This window comes from Hibiscus syriacus, unplaced genomic scaffold, assembly GCF_006381635.1.
Source record: "Hibiscus syriacus cultivar Baekdansim isolate YM2019G1 unplaced genomic scaffold, ASM638163v2 tig00110930_pilon, whole genome shotgun sequence".
NCBI classification, from domain to species: Eukaryota; Viridiplantae; Streptophyta; class Magnoliopsida; order Malvales; family Malvaceae; genus Hibiscus; species Hibiscus syriacus.
Window position 1 is genome coordinate 540,010 of NW_024062917.1, and position 19,020 is coordinate 559,029.

The following is a 19,020-nucleotide window of genomic DNA, read 5'->3' on the forward strand; positions in this document are numbered from 1 at the left end:
AGGGGAATTGCAGGGTGGAAGAAAGAAAAAGAAGAGAAGAGCTTGGATGTTTTGCTCATTTCACACAGCTTGGAACCACCCTTTGAACGGAACCTTCCTCTAATCTTAATCTAAAAAGAAAAATCAAAATCCCTCCAATATCTCGTAAAGATTTAAGCTAACGGATTCGAATTATCAAAATCCTCCGATCAGGAAAGAAGAAAAACCCTAGCTCCTTTCTCTCCATTTCTAGACAACAATAAAAGGGGGGAAATGGCGCTTTCCGAGGAAGTGTGCTCAACGAAAAAGGCATCTTCCTCTTCACCTTCATCCTCGTCGGCGGCTGTTTCGCAAGGCATTAACTACCTTGCCAAGTGTGTACTTAGAGGAAGTGTTATCCTCCAGGTAGCTTACGGTCACCTCCGCTCTCCTTCTTCTTTGGACGTCGTTTTCGGCAAGGTCCGTCCTCTTTTTCCTTTACTTTTTTATATTGATTTTAGCTTTTTAATCATGGAATTCGATCAATTTACTTGGTACAAACAATAATCAACTGGCAATTAGGTTGTGCTTTCCTTTTTTTCAATTATTTTCTTTGGTTTAGGGTTTAAACTTTATACTTAAGCTGCCCTCTGTTTTAATTTAATCTTAGTTCGTAAGTGATAAATTCCATTAGGAAATGAGTTCAAATATTCTTTTGTAATTTCTTTATTTTTTTGTTTAGTTCTATATATGAACTAGAAATTATTGTAATTCATACTGATATTTAAACGGTTCATCCAAGCCCTTGTGCTGCTATTAACCTTTCCTATAGCATTTCATAACGTCAGCTTTTTCTTCTTCTTTAAGTTTCATTGCTCAAAAATGGTACTGTAAATTTGACTTTTAATTTGTCATGCCTCGTTTTGAATCTATAGCCACTTAGTTATTTGTATGTAGTTTATCATCCTAGTGTATAACTTGCTTTTGATACTGTATGGTGATAATTAATCGTATTAAGTTTGATCATAATCTTACCTGCAAGCAGACATGCACTTTCAACTGTTAATGTAAAAATTTTCCTTTGAAAATTGGAAGAACTGTAGATAATGGAGATAGATTAATATTGAAAAAGAGAAGCAAGTTTAATTCACTTGTATAACACAGTTTATATAAATGTAGTTCTTGGAGATCACTAAGTCAAAAGGATCATGTCAATTTACGGTTGGTGTACTGGTAACTGTTGAGAGAAAAAAGAGGGTCTTCGTTGTTTTGGAATAGTGACATCATGAGCCGATATTCAAATTAGGTTGGAACTGGTTTTCAAGAAATGGGATATAATAGCAAATAAATGTAGATCATTTTTTTCAATTGAAATCCACACTCACAGATTTAGATAAACGAATAAAGTGTTATGGATTACTTTTCTTGGACTGTTGATCTTATCACTGAAGAAAGCTGTCTGGGTATGCTCGCCTTTGTGTGGGACTCTTTGTTGTATTTTATGAACTTCTTCCTTCTGAAAATAATGTGAATTTGTGATATTTATGTAAAAACATAGCTAATCTAACTGATTTTTAATGTTTTTTTATTCATGAGACGTCCATAGAGTAGGTAATAGTTGAAGATGGTGTGGTAACATCCATAAAAAATTAAAAAATATTTTTTTCAATAAAAATTTGCACTCACATAGGTTTAGATTAAAATAATAAGGGTTATGGATTAGGTTTTTTGGATCATTGATCTTATCTCCCTAAAGGGCCATCTAGTTTGCTCGCTTTTAGCAGGACTATTGTGTCAGAGGAAATTACTTCTGAAATCACAGTGAACTTTTGATGTTCCCGTAAAATGGATAGCTAACCTAACTGATTCTTTGGTGGTTTTTTATTCAGGAAACGTCCATAGAGTTGGTAATAATTGGTGAAGATGGTATTGCAACTTCTGTCTGTGAGCAGACTGTCTTTGGTACGATAAAGGATCTTGCTATTCTACCTTGGAATGAGAAGGTCTATGGTCAAAATACACAGGTCTATACCAAAACTTATAATGGAAGCATTGTAGGATACAACTTCTTGATTTTCATTTGTCGGAGAGGACCACTTCTTAAATTTTTTAAGAACAGATTTTCTAGAGTGGAGAAAAGTTAACATGATTTGAAGCAGGTTTCGTAATAATTTTATACTATAGTTTTGTTTTAAATTAATTTGCTTCCTTCTTTTTTCTATATTTAGATGCGAGGGAAAGACCTGTTGGTCGTTATTTCTGATTCTGGAAAGCTATCGTTTCTCACATTTTGCAATGAGATGCAGAGGTTTTATTTTTCTATCCTACAGTTCAGTTTTCCATGTTGAAAGTAAACATGACTAATGGCTATTCTGTTGACATTTTGGTATGTTTACTTACACGCCAACAATACATATATTTTAAAATAGGTTTTTTCCCGTGGACCATGTTCAGCTTTCTGCTCCTGGAAACTCAAGGCGTCAACTTGGAAGAATGCTAGCTGTTGATTCCACGTAAGTCCAGTTATGCCAGAGGTTAAGCTATGTGCATGTTATTTCCTTATCTCTTTGTGCATTTGGAACATGGATTCATAAAAGAGATATTGCTTCTAGCAATGCAATGGATTCCCCTAACTTTGCTGATTTTCCTTTACAGTGGCCGTTTCATTGCTACTAGTGCTTATGAAGACCGATTAGCTCTTTTTTCCCTTTCAATGTCTGACGGAGATGATATTGTTGATGAGGTATTGTTATTTTCGGACTGGATTCAATATTCTGGCAACAGTCTGTGAACGAATTTTGTTTTACTCTGTATATGGAGTTGTGAGATCTTATCTGTGGGCATTTCAGAAAATATTTTACCCTCCCGAGAATGAAGGCAGTGGTAGTTCTTCCAGAAATCCCCAAAGAACCAGTATACGTGGTACAATATGGAGCATGTGCTTTGTTTCAAAAGATTCTGTCCAAACAAATAAGGAGCATAATCCTGTTTTAGCCATTGTTCTAAATAGGTAAGAACTGAGTGTATAATGACCATATAGGAAATAGTCACATTTATAGTTTTTTTGGTCTTACCATGGGATAATTTATTTCTTTATATATATATATATATATGCTTGGGCTAGTCTAAGCAAGGGATACATATTGTTACTGCAGGAAAGGTAATACCCTGAATGAACTGGTATTGTTGGGATGGAATATTAAAGAGCATGCAGTTTGCATCCTTTCGCAATATCTTGAAGCTGGACCACTAGCACATAGCATTGTTGAAGTTCCTCATTCCTGTGGATATGCATTCCTTTTTAGGGTTGGTGATGCTCTCTTGATGGATCTTAGAGATGCACATAATCCTCATTGCGTTTATAGAACAACCTTAGACTTTTCAGTCCATACACCTGAGGAACATATATGTGTTGAAGAGCTATGTACAGCTCATGAATTTGATGATGATGGGTTATTTAATGTTGCTGCATGTGCTTTACTTCAGCTGAGTGACTATGATCCGATGTGTATAGATGACGCAAGTGGAAGTGGAAAAACGACCTGCAAACATGTATGCTCATTTAGTTGGGAACCGAAAAGTGATCGAAGCCCGAGGATGATCACTTGTCTTGATACCGGAGAATTTTACATGATTGACATTTCATTTGATTCTGATGGTCCTAAAGTGAATATATCTGATTGCCTCTACAAAAGTCAAGCTTGCAAGTCCCTTTTGTGGGTCGATGGTGGGTTTCTAGTGGCAATTGTTGACATGGGGGATGGTCTGGTCCTTAAGATAGAAAACGAGAAGCTAATATACAGAAGTCCTGTTCAAAATATAGCTCCAATCTTGGACATGTCAATAGTGGATTACCATGGGGAGAAACGTGATAAAATGTTTGCATGCTGTGGTGTCGCACCTGAGGGATCATTAAGAATCATACGAAGTGGTATTAGTGTAGAAAAGCTTCTAAGAACTGCTCCTATTTACCAAGGCATAAGTGGAACCTGGACAGTTAGGATGAAAGTTAGAAACAGTTATCATTCTTTTCTCGTGCTATCATTTGTAGAAGAGACTAGAGTACTATCAGTTGGATTAAGCTTTACTGATGTTACTGATTCTGTTGGCTTCCAACCAGATGTCTGTACTTTGGCATGTGGTCTTGTTGGTGATGGTCAGCTTGTCCAAATTCACCAAAATGCAGTTAGGCTTTGTTTCCCTACAAAGGCAGCCCATTCTGAAGGCATCCCTTTGTCTTCTCCAGTCTGCACAACTTGGTCCCCGGATAATACGAGTATCAGTTTAGGGGCAGTTGGGCAAAGTTTGATAGTTGTCTCCACTTGTAATCCATATTTTCTTTTTATTCTTGGGGTCAGATCACTAACAGCATATAATCATGAAATATATGAGTTGCAGCGTGTGAGATTGCAGTATGAGTTATCATGTATATCAATACCTCAAAAGCATTTTGAGATGACGCATTTAAGCTCTAATTTAAACTTGATGGGTGATATTGAGAGAGCTGTTTTTCCAGTTGGAGCTGGCACGAGTGTTACCTTTGTTGTTGGTACCCATAAGCCTTCTGTGGAAATTCTGTCATTTACACCCCAAGGTCTAAGAGTTCTTGGTACTGGAACAATTTCACTAACAACTACTATGGAAACTGCTATTAGTGGTTGCATTCCTCAAGATGTAAGGCTAGTGCTAGTTGATCAGTTTTATGTTCTGGCAGGGTTGAGGAATGGAATGCTACTTCGGTTTGAGTGGCCTTCTGCTTTTTCTACTTCATCGGAACTACGTGCACATAGTTCTTCTATTCCTTTGTTGGGAAAGGTTGAGAGATTTTTATTGAATACAAAAACAAATTTGCTTGGTTCACAAACATGTTCTGTTAATATGGGTGAGAAAGATGGCCTTGCAGTCACTCTTCAATTGATCGCAACACGTAGAATTGGCATTACCCCAGTTTTCCTGGTTCCCCTGAGCGATTCACTTGATGCAGATATTATAGCTCTCAGTGACAGGCCTTGGTTATTGCATACGGCTAGGCACAGCCTTTCTTATACTTCTATATCATTCCAACCTTCCACGCATGCAACCCCTGTGTGTTCTGGTGAATGCCCTAAAGGAACTTTATTTGTTGCAGATAACAGTTTACATTTGGTAAGAATCATTATCTTTTGGACATTGGATATTTTGTTAGCTGTCATACTATTAAATATTCTCAGTTATTATTTTCTGCCTTGAACATTTGCTTTTTGTCAAATTTGACCTGTGGGAAACAAATGTTCTGAAGTAAACCTGGATGATGAACTATTTACCATGCTGTTTTTGGCGTTTTATTGATGTCTAAAGCTTTTGGTTCATATACTTTTATGGCTTAATTTTTGTCAGTTTTCTTTTCCACTTGTATACTGTTAGATTTTTCTATTTGCCTAGTAACAGATATAAGGTAAATATGCTATATTGGATTTTGTAATGCTTGGATGATATTATTGAATTTAAATGCTTTCTTGTGGATTACATGGTCTTTAGGATACATCACAAAAATTAGGTTGGGAAAGTAGGTGCTCTACATATTATTGTGGAACTTCAACTCTTAGAGCTATCCAAATGGACTCAAATAAAGCTGATTGGCTGTTCAAAATAACAAATAAGCTTGCAGAGTTCTAAGTTAGTGAGTTGCCTTTTATAAATTTGGGATGCAATTTTTTCATTTCTATCGATGTTGCTGATCATCTAGTCTTACTGAATAGTTCTCATTGCATCCGTAATCATCCATCCCTATTATTTGAATAATTACCAAATACATGGATATTTTCCTCATCTCTATGTTTTGGACACACACACACATATATTGCATATGCTGAACCTATTTGTCATGCAAAGGAAATCGAAGCACGTGGTTTACTGGCTCTATAGAGGTAATTGAATAACTACAGTGGATAAAAACTGTTCACAGTGAATAAAATTTGTTGTTTGACTTTAAATATTATTTTGATTGATTAAACTGTATAACTTTGTTTAAGTGCAGTATTTTTGGAACTTTGGTTAATATTGGCTGCTTGTGGATGCTGTAGTCGGGGCTGTAGAATGAACAAATTGATCCATGAGGGAACTGTGAGTGGTTGATTGACAGTTGACATTGGAGTGATGTGCACTTGTTGTAATTTAGTACAGGGGCTCTTAACATGAGTTAGTTGATTAGATTCCTCGTCTTCTCAGAAAAGAACCATGATAATAATAGCTGCAGTTTTCAGAAAATTGTGGGTTTTTATTTATTTAAAAACATCCCGATTCCAAAGTGGTGAATGATTGGCCCAGTCACTTGTTCTAATTTCTAAGTATTTCTTTCAAGTGCTTTTATTTTTCATTTTGGATTCATTTACATGGTCCATTGCATGATGTTTTAGGTGGAGATGGTGCACAGTAAAAGGCTCAATGTGCAGAAGTTTCATATTGGAGGCACTCCACGGAAGGTCCTGTATCATAGTGATAGTAAGCTTTTAATTGTGATGAGGACTGAGCTAAGTAACGACACATGTTCTTCTGAAATTTGTGGTGTAGACCCCCTCAGTGGGTCTGTGGTGGCATCTTTCAAACTTGAACTTGGTGAAACCGGAAAATGCATGGAGCTAGTTAGTGCTGGAAATGAACAGGTTCTGGTTGTTGGGACTAGCCTGTCTCCTGGTCCAGCAATAATGCCCAGTGGTGAAGCTGAAAGGTTCATTTACTTTATTATCCCCTATTTTTCATATTTTTCGGTATTGAGGTGCTTAATTTTGTATCTTTGCTTGAAGTGTGGTGACTTTTACTGGATAACTATTTTCCAGAAAAGGGCTTGAGAATCCTTATAATTGAAAGCAAAATATTCTGCTTTCCTTTTGAAGTTTCTGCATATTCTATGTTTTCAGTTCCATATATATAACTGGATACTATTGCTACAGCACCAAGGGCCGTCTAATTGTCCTCTGCATTGAACATGTACAACACACAGATAGTGGTTCAATGATGTTCTCTTCTATGGCTGGGTCATCTTCTCAACGAAACTCACCGTTTCGTGAAATTGTTGGCCATGCCACTGAACAACTATCAAGTAGTAGTATCTGCAGTAGTCCAGATGATGCTAGTTGCGATGGAGTAAAATTTGAAGAAACTGAAGCATGGCAGTTGCGGTCGGCTTACACAACCACTTGGCCTGGAATGGTTCTTGCTATATGTCCATATCTAGACCGTTACTTCTTGGCCTCGGCTGGTAATGCTGTAAGTTGGAAGCCACAATGTATTCCTTTAAGATGCCAGAGCTTTGCTGTTACTTGGCTTATAAAGATTTTGATCCTTCTTTCTTTCTTTTTTCCAGTTATATGTATGTGGTTTTCCAGGTGATAATCCTCAAAGGGTGAGAAGATTTGCAATAGCAAGGACACGGTTTATGATAACGTCATTGACTGCATATCGTAATAGAATTGCTGTAGGCGATTGTCGTGATGGTATTCTTTTTTATTCATATAATGAGGTAAGAAACTTTTGCTGCTGTTAATGGTAAATCTGGTTCTGATGTTAATTGTGCCCTTCACTGCTTATAGGTAGTGTTTGCATCATTTTCAAGATTAACAAGATAATCTAACTTTTACAAAAATAAAGAAAAAAAAAGACATTTGAAAAGCCATTTCTGTTAAGTTTGATACAACTAATGTTTTTATGTGTAGAGAAAGAAATAGAGCATTATGCTTCTTGTGTATTTTGTTCATCAACTGTATGAGTATATATACAAATATAAAGCTCCTATAATAGGTAATGTAATATCCTACGTTAATTATAATATTTTAATCCTTATATTTAGCCTATAAATCTGTAACAGCCCCCTCAAATTGGAGCATAGAAATTAATCATGTTCAACTTGTTACATAAAAAATCAGTCTAGATCTTGTTAAGAGCCTATGTGAAAATATCTCCTAGTTGTTTACTAGTTTTGTAGTTTTCACATAGGCAGTTGTAACCAAACCCTGTTGGACCTTCTCGTGAATGAAATGACAATCAACCTCTGTGTTTCGTTTGTTCATGAGAGACTGAATTAGAGATAAAAGTGTAACTTGGTTATCACATATTAGTTTTGAAGTTACTGAAACTTTAATTCATACTTCATTGAGGAGTTGATATACCCATATGCTTTCACACACAGACTTAATCATAGCTTTGTATTTAGCTTCCGCACTTGTTCATGAGACCGCTCTGTTTCTTACTATTTTAGGAAATCAAGTTTCCTCAAACAAAAACACAATATCCTGAAGTAGATCTCCTATCTTCTTTACACCATGCCCAATCCTAATAAGAAAAACATTCAATCCTAGTATGACCATGATTTCCACATAAAATTTCACGTACATGAACACTTTTATAATAATGCAGAACTTGTTCTACCACCTTCCAACAATTAACTATTGGTGATGATATATTCTGACTTAGCATACTCGCAGAATAAACGAATATCATGCCGTGTCACAGTAAGATAATTCAATTTTCTAATAAGTCTTTTGTTCCTCTTAGGATATGCAAATAATTCACCTTTTCTGGTTAATTGTAAATTAGGAACCATTGGAGTACTAAATGGTGTAACACCTAATTTTCCCTACTCGGATAGTAAATCAAGCACATACTTCCTGCTTCAACTCCCAAGACATATTTTAACTTCCCAAAGTCTGGTATGGAATTGAGCATACAACCATTTACATCAAATAGCTCTTTTCCCAATAGGTAAAGTAACCAAAGTTCAGGTACCATTAACATCAAGCATAGTAGTACGCCATCTAGGATGAGCTAATACCTCTTGAACAATTTTAGGTACATAAACCTTATTTAGGGATGTAAGGAAAGCACGAGAAGAGAAAGATAAATAGTTATAGGGAACTAAAGATATTGGGTATGCACAAGTGAAATTACCTTTTTGAAGAGCAATAAGAAGACCAAAATCATTTGTGGTAGTCGGATTTGATGATGAAGATACTGGATAATCAGGACATGGTTTTGGAGTCTCAGAACTAGGTGGACATGGGCAACATGAGTAGGTGTATGTGATGGGAGGCTTAACTGATGCGAAGGATGGCGGATTTGAATTGAGATGACATGATAAAGTAACAAATCATCCTCCCTCTGATTCACTGAACCTGAATCGAATGTGAATGGCGTTTGTTCCAAAAAGGTGACATCGGTAGACATAGATACTTATCAAGGCGTTGAAATGAAAACGATGCCCTTTTTGAACATGAGAAACCCAAAAACACACACTTTAAGGACTTGTGATCGAATTTTGTAACTTGAGGACGAACATCTCGAACAAAACAAGTACAACCGAAAATCTTTAGTGTCATAGGGAATAATTTTTTATTTGGAAAGACAGTAGAGAAAGGAGTATTATTGAACAAAACAGAGGAAGTCATACGGTTGATTAGTTAGCATGCAATAGATACATTGGCCCAGAAGCATTTAGGAATCTGTATTGAAATAACAAAATTCTGGAACTTTCACGAAGATGTCTATTTTCTCTCATCAACCTTGTTTTGAGAAGGGGTGTGAACACAAGAAGTCTGATGGATAATACCCTGCTCAAGTATGTATTTTTAAAATGGTCTTGAAAGATACTTTTTGCATTATCACTCACAATTTGTAAATGTTTTCCAAATTTGGTTTGAATTTCAACACAGAAGGAAGAAAAATGAAGAAATAATTCTGAGCGATTTTTCATCAAATAGAATCATGTCATCCTAGAATGATCATCAACAAAGTTAACAAAATATTTGAAATCAGTTTTTAAGCTAATTGGACTAGGACCCCAAACATCAAGCCTTTTATCGACTGACTAGAACTAAGATGATGATGTTTAGCAAATTGACAAGACTTGCAATCTAAAGAAGTAATGTGTGAAAACCAAGGATGCTAGGTGCTGACCAATGAGCGCACGATGGACCTCCCTGAGCTGGCGGTGTGAAAAGATAAACCCCCAAAGCCTGCCTTTTGAATTTTGGCAGTAACCTCCCTCAGCCAAACAGCCCAGAATTTTGTTCTGATGAACAAATGATAATTCCTAAAATTAGATTTTGGGTATTTGATACCATGTAGAGACCAAAAAAAAAAAAGAGAAAAAAAAGGAGAGAATATTTCTTCATGTGTATTTTGTTCATCCACCTATGAGTATGTATACAAGTATAAAACTCCTATAATGGGTAACATAGCATCATCCTACATTAATTACAATATATAAATCCTAAGATTTAGCCTACAAATCTGTAACTTTATTAAAGTAAAAAATTTATAATATAAAACAATTACAATTTTGAGTGGGAGCAGGTTTTTAACTCAAACTAGAAAAAGGGTTACATTGGTATGGTTGAATTTTATATATCATTTCACTTTGGTAATAAGGATGAGAACTAAATCACTCTACGAGAGAATACTGCCACTGGAGGACCATCAATTTCTTGCTACTCCGTGATATAGTTCCCATGTGTACCATTTGTTTGTGGTGTACACTCCACACTCCAATATTATGGTGTGAACAATTTTTTTAACTATTTATAACATCTTCACCAATTGCATTACTACAGTTATGGTCTTTGATCTGTTGTTAACCAACTTCGCTTTCTTGTATACCAGGACACCAAGAAACTGGACCAGACATATTGTGACCCATCTCAGAGGTTAGTTGCTGATTGTGTTCTTACAGATGTTGATACCGCTGTTGTTTCAGATCGTAAGGGCAGCATTGCTGTCTTGTCTTGTTCAGATCGTCTTGAAGGTAAGTTCCATGTGAAACCATGATTCTTTTTACAGTGTATAGTTGTATCTATGGTTATATTTATGTCTATTTCTTTGTTTATTATTCAAGTTTTGTTGAGGCACTTTTGAATTTTGATCTTGAAATTGTCTTGGTAGCTATTCCTACAGTTGGCTAAAGGCTATAATCACAATGTTTTGAACATATTGTGCAAGGGAAGAATATCAGTCTTTAGGAATTTTATTTATTTATCACAAACCTTATTAACCTGACTGTTGCAGTGAGTCTTAAATAAAAAGTTCTATTGAAATAAACTTCATAATTTTTTAATGTAAAGAAGTCATAGTTTTACAGTATATATGATTACTAGCTAAAAGTGTTATTAATCAGATGGTGTAATCAAATGTGATATTTGGTAATGTGTACTTTCATGGAACATAATTTTGACAAGCAGAAAATTTATTTTGAAGTTTTCTTAAATAGTAACAATTTTATATTTGACACAACTACATTAAAATACTGTTTTATTAAGCCACGATTAATCATATGAAATTTTTTCTATTTAACGTTATAGAAAGAAAATATACTTTATGGCCATTTTTTTTGGGGAATTTTGATATTTTACATATACAGCTTAGATGTTGTCATTGTAAAATAATATATTCTTTGACCTTGTACACATCAGTAAGCCTTTGGTCTCTGACTACTTTAATACCCTTTTGTTTCTGTTTCCTCCCTCTGGTTTTTTCTTTCATTATACAAAAAAAATAGCATTATGTCTTTAATATTCTCGTTGTGATAAATACCAAGGGAAAGATTGTTTAGTAGCAAAACAAAAAAGGGAAATAACAGTAGAACTGTAGAAGTGTAAGGTAAACGGAGAGGATCTGGAGACTGGAACTCCCAGCTAGCAACTATCTTCATGACAGTAAAATATCTCAGATGGCCCAAAACCTTACAAAAATACAAATTAGAAAGCATGAAGCATTCAAGGAGAAAAAGAGATGATTGGTTCCTAGGATAATACAAATGTGAGGGTAAGTACATTAGGATCAGTATGAAGATCTTTGCTTACATTTGCGGTTAAGTGGGATGGGAATGCTTGGTATCACCTTTAGCTGGAACCAGTGGTAATTGGATTTTATTGTGTGAATGTTAACATAGCCTATCAGCCAGTGTCAATGAAATAATGGAGATCAACTCCTCATCCTAAACAATTAAAGAGATAGGAGGAAATAAACAATAAATGTGTGTAAACCAAAGAATGAGGGAGATCTGGGTGTACTGAATCTTAACATGATGAACAAAGCTCTATTAGGGAAATGGTCATGGAGGTTTGCTAATGACAGAAATTCTGTTTGAAGGAGGATTATTTGTAGCAAATACAATATTGATTCAGCCATATTATTGTTTGACAGCAAGGTTCCAGCTCAAGCTTCTTGGATTTTGAGATCAGTGGTGAATAACCATTTCAAAGATGACCCTTTCGGTTCTAAGTTTCGAAGTTTGTGTAATTTTCAAGCTGGTGATGGAAAGTTTATTCGGTTTTGGCAAGATATTTGGGCTATGGATTATACGCTTTTGGTCATTTTTCCTAGACTGTTTTCTATTTCATCAAACAAGATTAGCAAATTATGTGAGTTTGGGGAACATCGATCTATGGGCTTGATTTGGAATGTTCAATTGAGAAGAAATTTAAATGATCGGGATTTTTTTTTTTGATAAGAAGATAGGCCTCGTTAAAAACCCCCTTCATGATTAATGGAACAAAAAAATGTTCCTTAGTCAGCGGAAGGAGGAAAAGAGTGCCTTAATAACCATTAATAAACAAGAGTTACATAATGTTTAACAACAGAACTCTCCCTTACAATAATAAACCCAAATGCTGAAAGAATCCATACACACTGAGAACTAACCGATACCGGCCTTAGCTAAGCTGTCAGCCTCAACATTAGCTGATCTAGGAACCCATCTAATAATACCATTTAGATCTCTTAACAAAAAACCAATAACTCTCACTAAAACTCTATAAACAACAGGACATCGATCATAGTTCTTGACCCACTCCACTGCTAGTTTGCTATCAGATTCAATAATAAGATGATCCTGAACCCTCGGAAGAAAAGATTCAAAGAAAGATAAACCCTTCTTAATTGCCAAAATCTCCACCAACAGCGGAGGACCTGGTCTAATTTGATGGTTATCATTTCAAATTTCTCATTTTCTAAAGATTCCAATGATGCTTGATATGGAAAGGCAACGGGGATAGTGTGTATTCTATTAGCTCTTGCGTTAAGTTGTGTTCTTCAGGTTCTGAGGAGGTTCATTTCTGGAAAAATATAATTTAGAGGGGTCTGCTACCTCCAAAAGTGGAATCATTTATGTGGCAAGTTGCTCTTCAGAAGCTGGCAGTTAAGACTGAACTGGTTAAAAGAGGGGTTCAGGGTATTGAAGATGTTTTATGTCCTCTTTGCAAGTTGGTGGAGGAGTCTTCCTCACATCTATTTTTTACTTGTTCTGTTGTGTGGTCTTTATGGAACAAATTCATGAAGTTGTGGAGGCTAAATTCTGTTTTTCATGCAAATGCCAAGATTTTTCTCCTAGCCTGGGAAGATTTGAAGATCAATTCTGCTATATGGTCATTTGTTCCAGGGGTTGTTCTCTGTACCATTTGGAAAGTCAGGAATTCTATTGTGTTCGAAGGGGGGAAGTTAGACCAGACTGAATTATTTTCTTAGCAAGGTTTAGGCTTGCTTCTTGGTTTTTAGCCACGTATAAGGAGATTTCTATTCCTAAGGAATAGGCTGACTTCAGTGTTGTTGTTTAGGGTTGCTTTATGGTTTTCTAGTTTCTGTAAGGGGTGTATTTGGGTGTTGTATTTGTTATGTAACTTTTTTTGTGATTAATGAAATCTTAAGGCACTTTTTCCTCCTTCCGCCGATTAAGGAGCTTTTCTACGAGCTCCATTAATCAAGAATGAGGTTTTTAACGAGGCCTGCAATTCTTATTAAAAAAACAATAAATGTGTGATAATCGAACTTATTAATTTGTATTTTAGCTGCTGCTATGCTTGTATTTCTGGCTGGGATAACTGTATTTATTATTCATGTGTCAGATAATGCAAGTCCTGAACGTAACTTAACGCTGTCTTGTGCATATTATATGGGCGAGATTGCCATGAGCATCAGGAAGGTAAGATATTGCACCTCATAATTACCTATAGTATTGTAAATTTGTAATGGCCGTAGGTTTTATGAGATTCTGCTAACAAAGTTCAATAAAGATCATTAACATTGGTGGTATTATCAACTTAATTCTTTTTAGTTCATTAATGTGATTGTAAAAGACGATGTAAAGTCTGGGTTCTACCTAAAACTCTGTTGCTTTCACAGGAAATATGTGAATTAGATCTGTTAGGCACTGGTCTAATTAGAGAAGTCTTTCATGGGAACTTAGTGCTTATATTGATTACTTAGTTTTTTTCTTGTCACATAAGATGTGTTGTGATTTTGAAATAATCTTTCTATGTTGTCGTGGAAGTTTGCTTTACCTTCTTTGAGGAAGAAGGTAGGCGTTGTCTTTAATGATTGGTTGCTATCATGCTTTTCCAGCTTAATATTACATTTGTGATTTTTCTTGGAGTTTTCACCATGAGGGAAAAATGGAGTAGCATTTTTGATCTAGCAGTTTTCATCTCATAAAAGAAAATAATACACTTAAAAAGTGATTTTAGTCTGCTACATTTTCTTTTCAATTGATTGATTGAAATGAAAATATTTCTCGCATTGTGGTACCCCCCCTTTTTTGATAGGTGAGACTAATATGCTAAAATCTTATTTTCCCTGCATTCAATAGAGTCCTTTTTGTGCTTAAATGCTGAACAGTGTACTCGCGGTTATGTTGTTTGTTGCATCTTCTTTGGGCAAATAATTTATGTTATTAGTTCTTGGGAAATGATTTTTCTTTTTGGTTAGCTCATTGACCATATTCTATATATTTTCTTGTAGGGTTCATTCATTTACAAGCTTCCTGCTGATGATACGTTAAACAACTGTGAGGCTCTGAATGCAAGTGTAGATCCTTCACACAGTGCTATAATGGCCAGCACACTCCTCGGAAGCATAATGATCTTCATTCCTATATCAAGGTATGGATTAATGCATGAGGCTGAAGTGCTTTTTTCTCCTCACCTTTTGCACTGTTGAAGAATGTTATCATTTCTTGTTGAAAATTTGAGAAATGAAATAGGAAGAAAGCAAATGATTCACTTTTGCATTTGAACTCAAGAATTACATGTTATTTAGAAGCCAAATTAGGCGAATTTGGAATTCGATATCATTACCAAGGAGTTATAGATGATACTCTTGGTAATATCAATATCAAATTGATATACTGGAATCTAATCTTTGTTCTTGGTATCGATACTGAAGACACAATATCAATCTCTTATGGATGAGTATCGATGCTTTTAGAGCATTTTGCCTTGATTTCTACTATAATTTCATACGTCGTCGTTACCATAAGAACAATATTGATACCAAAATATAGAAATGACCATTTCAAGCTCGAAAATCAGAAATCACATTCAATACCCCTCTAAACACTTAATTTAAGATTTTACTCGATTTCTAAGGTTTATGGGAGTATTATTAGGTCATTTAACATCATTTTACACATGGTTAACAACACATTCACCAATTTGGTCAATTAACATGCTTAGCACTAAAAACACTCAACATGTATGGAACCAATAAACAAGGTACTAAAATTATGAAATGCAGGAAACATGTAAGAGTTTAGTGTGTACTACCTTACTAAAAATCACCAGAGAACCCTCCTTGCGTAGCTTTCACAACTTTCTCCATTCCTCTAGTACTTAAGGGTCTCTCATCACTCTTTAAATCTTAGTTGATTGATTCGAATGCCAAAGATCCCTATAAATCTTAGTTGATTGATTTGAATGTCAGAGATCCCTCTTTTGATACCAAGGTTCTTTATTTTTGATGGAGAGAGAAAAGTAGAAAAAGATGAGAAGGTGGAGATAGATGAGAAAAGATGAGCTCACTTCCATACCTCTATGTCCCTATATCCCATGTCTAACAAGCAACAATTTGGGTGAATTCTAGCTTTGATCTCTTTTAATTGGTTAATTACATTTTTAGTCGTCCTATTTCATCTCCATATCAAAGGTTTCCTTTTTATGACCAATCGGGTTTAATCCTCACTCGATTAAGTCCAAACTTTGATTAATAAGCGTTTTCAAGTTATAAATTGATCCATCTATGACTCAGGTAAACGTTCAAATGTTGACTCAAAAATTCGGGTCGTTACATTTTTGCTGTTGTATCAAGCAGCAAATGTCCTGGAAATGTGATCCCATAGAATTGATGAACCATGATATCTCAAGGTTATTTTCTGAGTCCCATTGATTATCTTGGTAAAACCGTAAGATTGATTAGCTGTCAACAAGATTGATTAGCTGTCAACAGTCAACATTCCTGTAGTTGTAAATGACGGGGGTAAGTTTATTTATCATTCCTTATGAAGAGTCTTTGGAATTCATGACAAGGATGAAAGATATAGATCTGTGTTTTGACAAATTTCATCTTGGCATTTAATTATACACTTACTGCTTTTTTTTTAATGTTGAACTTTTGCAGTTTAACATTTTCATTTTTGGCTCTCGCTATTTTTGATTTCTTATTGGTTAACATTATATAAAAAAAATTGAAAACCTTTTGGTTAAAATTCAAAATTAAAAGATGAAAGATTGCAGTTAGAATTGTTTATTTCAGTTGTTACTTGTTATGGCCTTTCTTTGGGCAGTTGTTCACAGATCTCATCTGTTTAGCCAAACTGTTCCATATAAAATGATGGCTGCTGCAATTGTTATTGGTAGAATTATTTTTTATGACTGTTATGTTAAAACACTCGTGGATTTGATCTATATATATAAATTTGTTTGAAGGGCACTTTATTGACTGCTGACAAAACGGGAGATGATTTCAAGTCATTTTTCTCTCTCTTGTGATAGGAGAGAATTGAATCGATTTTTGGATAAAGTACAGAAATGGTCACTAACTATGCTGAAATAGCCATTTTTCGTCACTGAAGTTTTAGAAGTTACAAAATGGTCATTAAACTTTATCAAACTATTATAAAATGGTCATTAAACTTATCAAACTGTTATTAGATGGTCCTTAAACTTATCAAATTTGTCACTATTTTATAATGCATAGTGATCATTTTGTAACAGTTAGATAAGTTTAATGATCATTTTTCAACTTCTTAAACTTCAGTTACCACAAAGATCATTTCATCATAGTTTAGTGACCATTTGTGTACTTTACCCATTGATTTTACAGTATCTGGAAAGTAATCTGTACTGTGTATGTGTTGGATCATTTAATTGTGCATAAAACTGGATAAGTAGGTCTAACTGGGTCTACCTATTTCAATTATGAGCCATGGTTAATGCCAATCAATGTGGTTGGTCTTTACTGCTACTTAGGCTCCCATATTCTGGTAAGTTAATTAGTGTGTAGATTTTGGGTTTGTGGTTGATAAATTGACTTTTTTTTGTAGGAGGAATATGAACTGTTGGAAGCTGTCCAAGCTAGACTCATCGTTCATCCATTAACTGCTCCTGTACTAGGCAATGATCATAATGAGTACCGTAGCCGTGAAAACCCGGTAAGAGTTTTAACTACTAAAATCGTTGATGGTGATGAAAGTCTAATGCTTCTTGGTTTATTCATCAAAAGAATATTCAAACCTGGGAGCTATTGAGTCTTTATGCTAGCCATTTGCCGTGCTCTGTTTCTTCATTCATTCATTAATTTTGCCAGTCATCCTCTTTCTTTTCAGATGTTACGCTTCTTAATTTGATCGTTTGGTGGTTGTTTGTAGGATGGAGTGGTTACTTTGTAGGGATGGGAGTTTTATAATAGTCTTTCTAGGCTGCTTTTGTCTGCTATTGCATGTTAATTCAGGTGTTAAACAAATCATACTTTTTTTTCTAACTGTTCTTTTGTGTTTGTGTTGGGATAAAAGGTTGGTGTCCCGAAGATACTTGACGGTGATATGTTAGCTCAATTCTTGGAGCTTACTAGCATTCAACAAGAGGCTGTATTATCATTTCCCATTGTTTCTCCAGATACTCAAAAGTTGAGTTCGAAACTAACACCTTCACCTATCCCAGTAAACAAGGTCGTACAACTCCTCGAACAAGTCCATTATGCCTTGAATTAATAACAGCTTCCTATTTCTAGTCTGATATTTTATTGCAAGAAGACGACCTCGAGATCAACAGACAAATGGCATGTGATTGTAATCCTCACATGATCTCGAAGGGCCGTCAGAAGTGCTAATACAAGGGCTGGATACAAGATGATTACTGTGGAATGCAATCATGAACATGTTGGTTATATAATTCAATAGTTTGCAGGTTTGGCAACACAGGTGCATGCACAGGGAATAAAGATTGGGACGGGAGTTAATGGGTAAAGTTGGTGTTACCTTTTCTGTCCATTGCAAGTGGAAGTAATAACATTGTATAGGTGTTTCAAATGGGAAATGTAAGACTGAGAAGCAGGCAATTGAATTGGGTGTTTTTCTTCTGCAACACCTTAGGTCATTCTTGTGTATCAAACAGAAAGATATTTTATGGTTCTCCATTTTTTTTCCTATCAAACTGCGAGGATGAAACAACCAATATCGAAAGAAATCTTCCCTATTCTATAAATTTATTAGATGGTTGTCCTATATGTAATGGGGTAAGGGAAGGTAAGATAGTAGGTTGTCCCCAACACCAGATTAAGAGTAACTTCCGTAGGAGACCTTCGAATTATGAAATGTCCTCCATGGGACTCGATCACACGATCTTAAGGTTAAAAATTTTGTGCTCTACCAACTGAGCTGGATGGTTATTTCATAAATTTATTATGAATGTATATTAATTATTAGTAACTAAAATTTTAAATAAATTTAGCGTAAATTATTATTTGGTTATTAACTTATTCTTGCATTTTTATTTTAAGAAAACATTAATACTCTTAAGTACTTCAACCAGACGTAATAAAACCCTATGTAGTATGTCGTACCAAGTACTCGGTACGTTTTCGAGATGAGTAAGAGATGGTTACAGTCTTCGTTATTAGGGCTCTCAATTTCAGGTCAGATTTCGAGTATGGATTTATTTGGATCAACATTTTAATTTGGTTTAATAAAAAAAATCTCAAATTATATCTTTTTATTTATTTAGGTATTTATATTATTTTCGGTCAATCTAGGTATCTAATATTATAAGC

At 35.1% G+C, this 19,020-nt stretch overlaps 1 protein-coding gene across 3 annotated transcripts; it reads left to right on the forward strand.

Annotated features, from left to right (window-relative positions):
• The first annotated feature begins 47 nt into the window (after positions 1 to 47).
• Positions 48 to 18,330, forward strand: LOC120146596 (splicing factor 3B subunit 3-like). Of its 3 annotated transcripts, XM_039160115.1 has the most exons (15): positions 48 to 438; positions 1,848 to 1,982; positions 2,187 to 2,266; positions 2,388 to 2,471; positions 2,614 to 2,701; positions 2,808 to 2,968; positions 3,114 to 5,103; positions 6,354 to 6,664; positions 6,888 to 7,203; positions 7,301 to 7,456; positions 10,591 to 10,732; positions 13,827 to 13,903; positions 14,719 to 14,858; positions 17,296 to 17,404; positions 17,765 to 18,330. In XM_039160115.1, exons 1-15 carry the CDS (start codon positions 253 to 255, stop codon positions 17,960 to 17,962), a joined length of 4,173 nt encoding a protein of 1,390 aa, XP_039016046.1. In that variant the 5' UTR covers positions 48 to 252; the 3' UTR covers positions 17,963 to 18,330. The 3 variants fall into 3 exon arrangements, with proteins under 3 accessions (XP_039016046.1, XP_039016048.1, XP_039016047.1); XM_039160116.1 differs by lacking the exons at positions 48 to 438; positions 1,848 to 1,982; positions 2,187 to 2,266 and having other exon boundaries at positions 2,458 to 2,492; XM_039160117.1 differs by lacking the exons at positions 10,591 to 10,732; positions 13,827 to 13,903; positions 14,719 to 14,858; positions 17,296 to 17,404; positions 17,765 to 18,330 and having other exon boundaries at positions 6,888 to 7,195.
• The last annotated feature ends 690 nt before the right edge of the window (positions 18,331 to 19,020 follow it).

What these genes read in the sequence shown, in the direction of transcription:
- LOC120146596 (XM_039160115.1), top strand. Translation starts at nt 253, where the DNA reads ATGGCGCTTTCCGAGGAAGTGTGCTCAACGAAAAAGGCATCTTCCTCT. An exon ending in TTAGCCATTGTTCTAAATAG is followed by an intron (nt 2,969 to 3,113) that starts GTAAGAACTGAG and finishes TTGTTACTGCAG; the next exon opens with GAAAGGTAATACCCTGAATG. An exon ending in CCCAGTGGTGAAGCTGAAAG is followed by an intron (nt 6,665 to 6,887) that starts GTTCATTTACTT and finishes CTATTGCTACAG; the next exon opens with CACCAAGGGCCGTCTAATTG.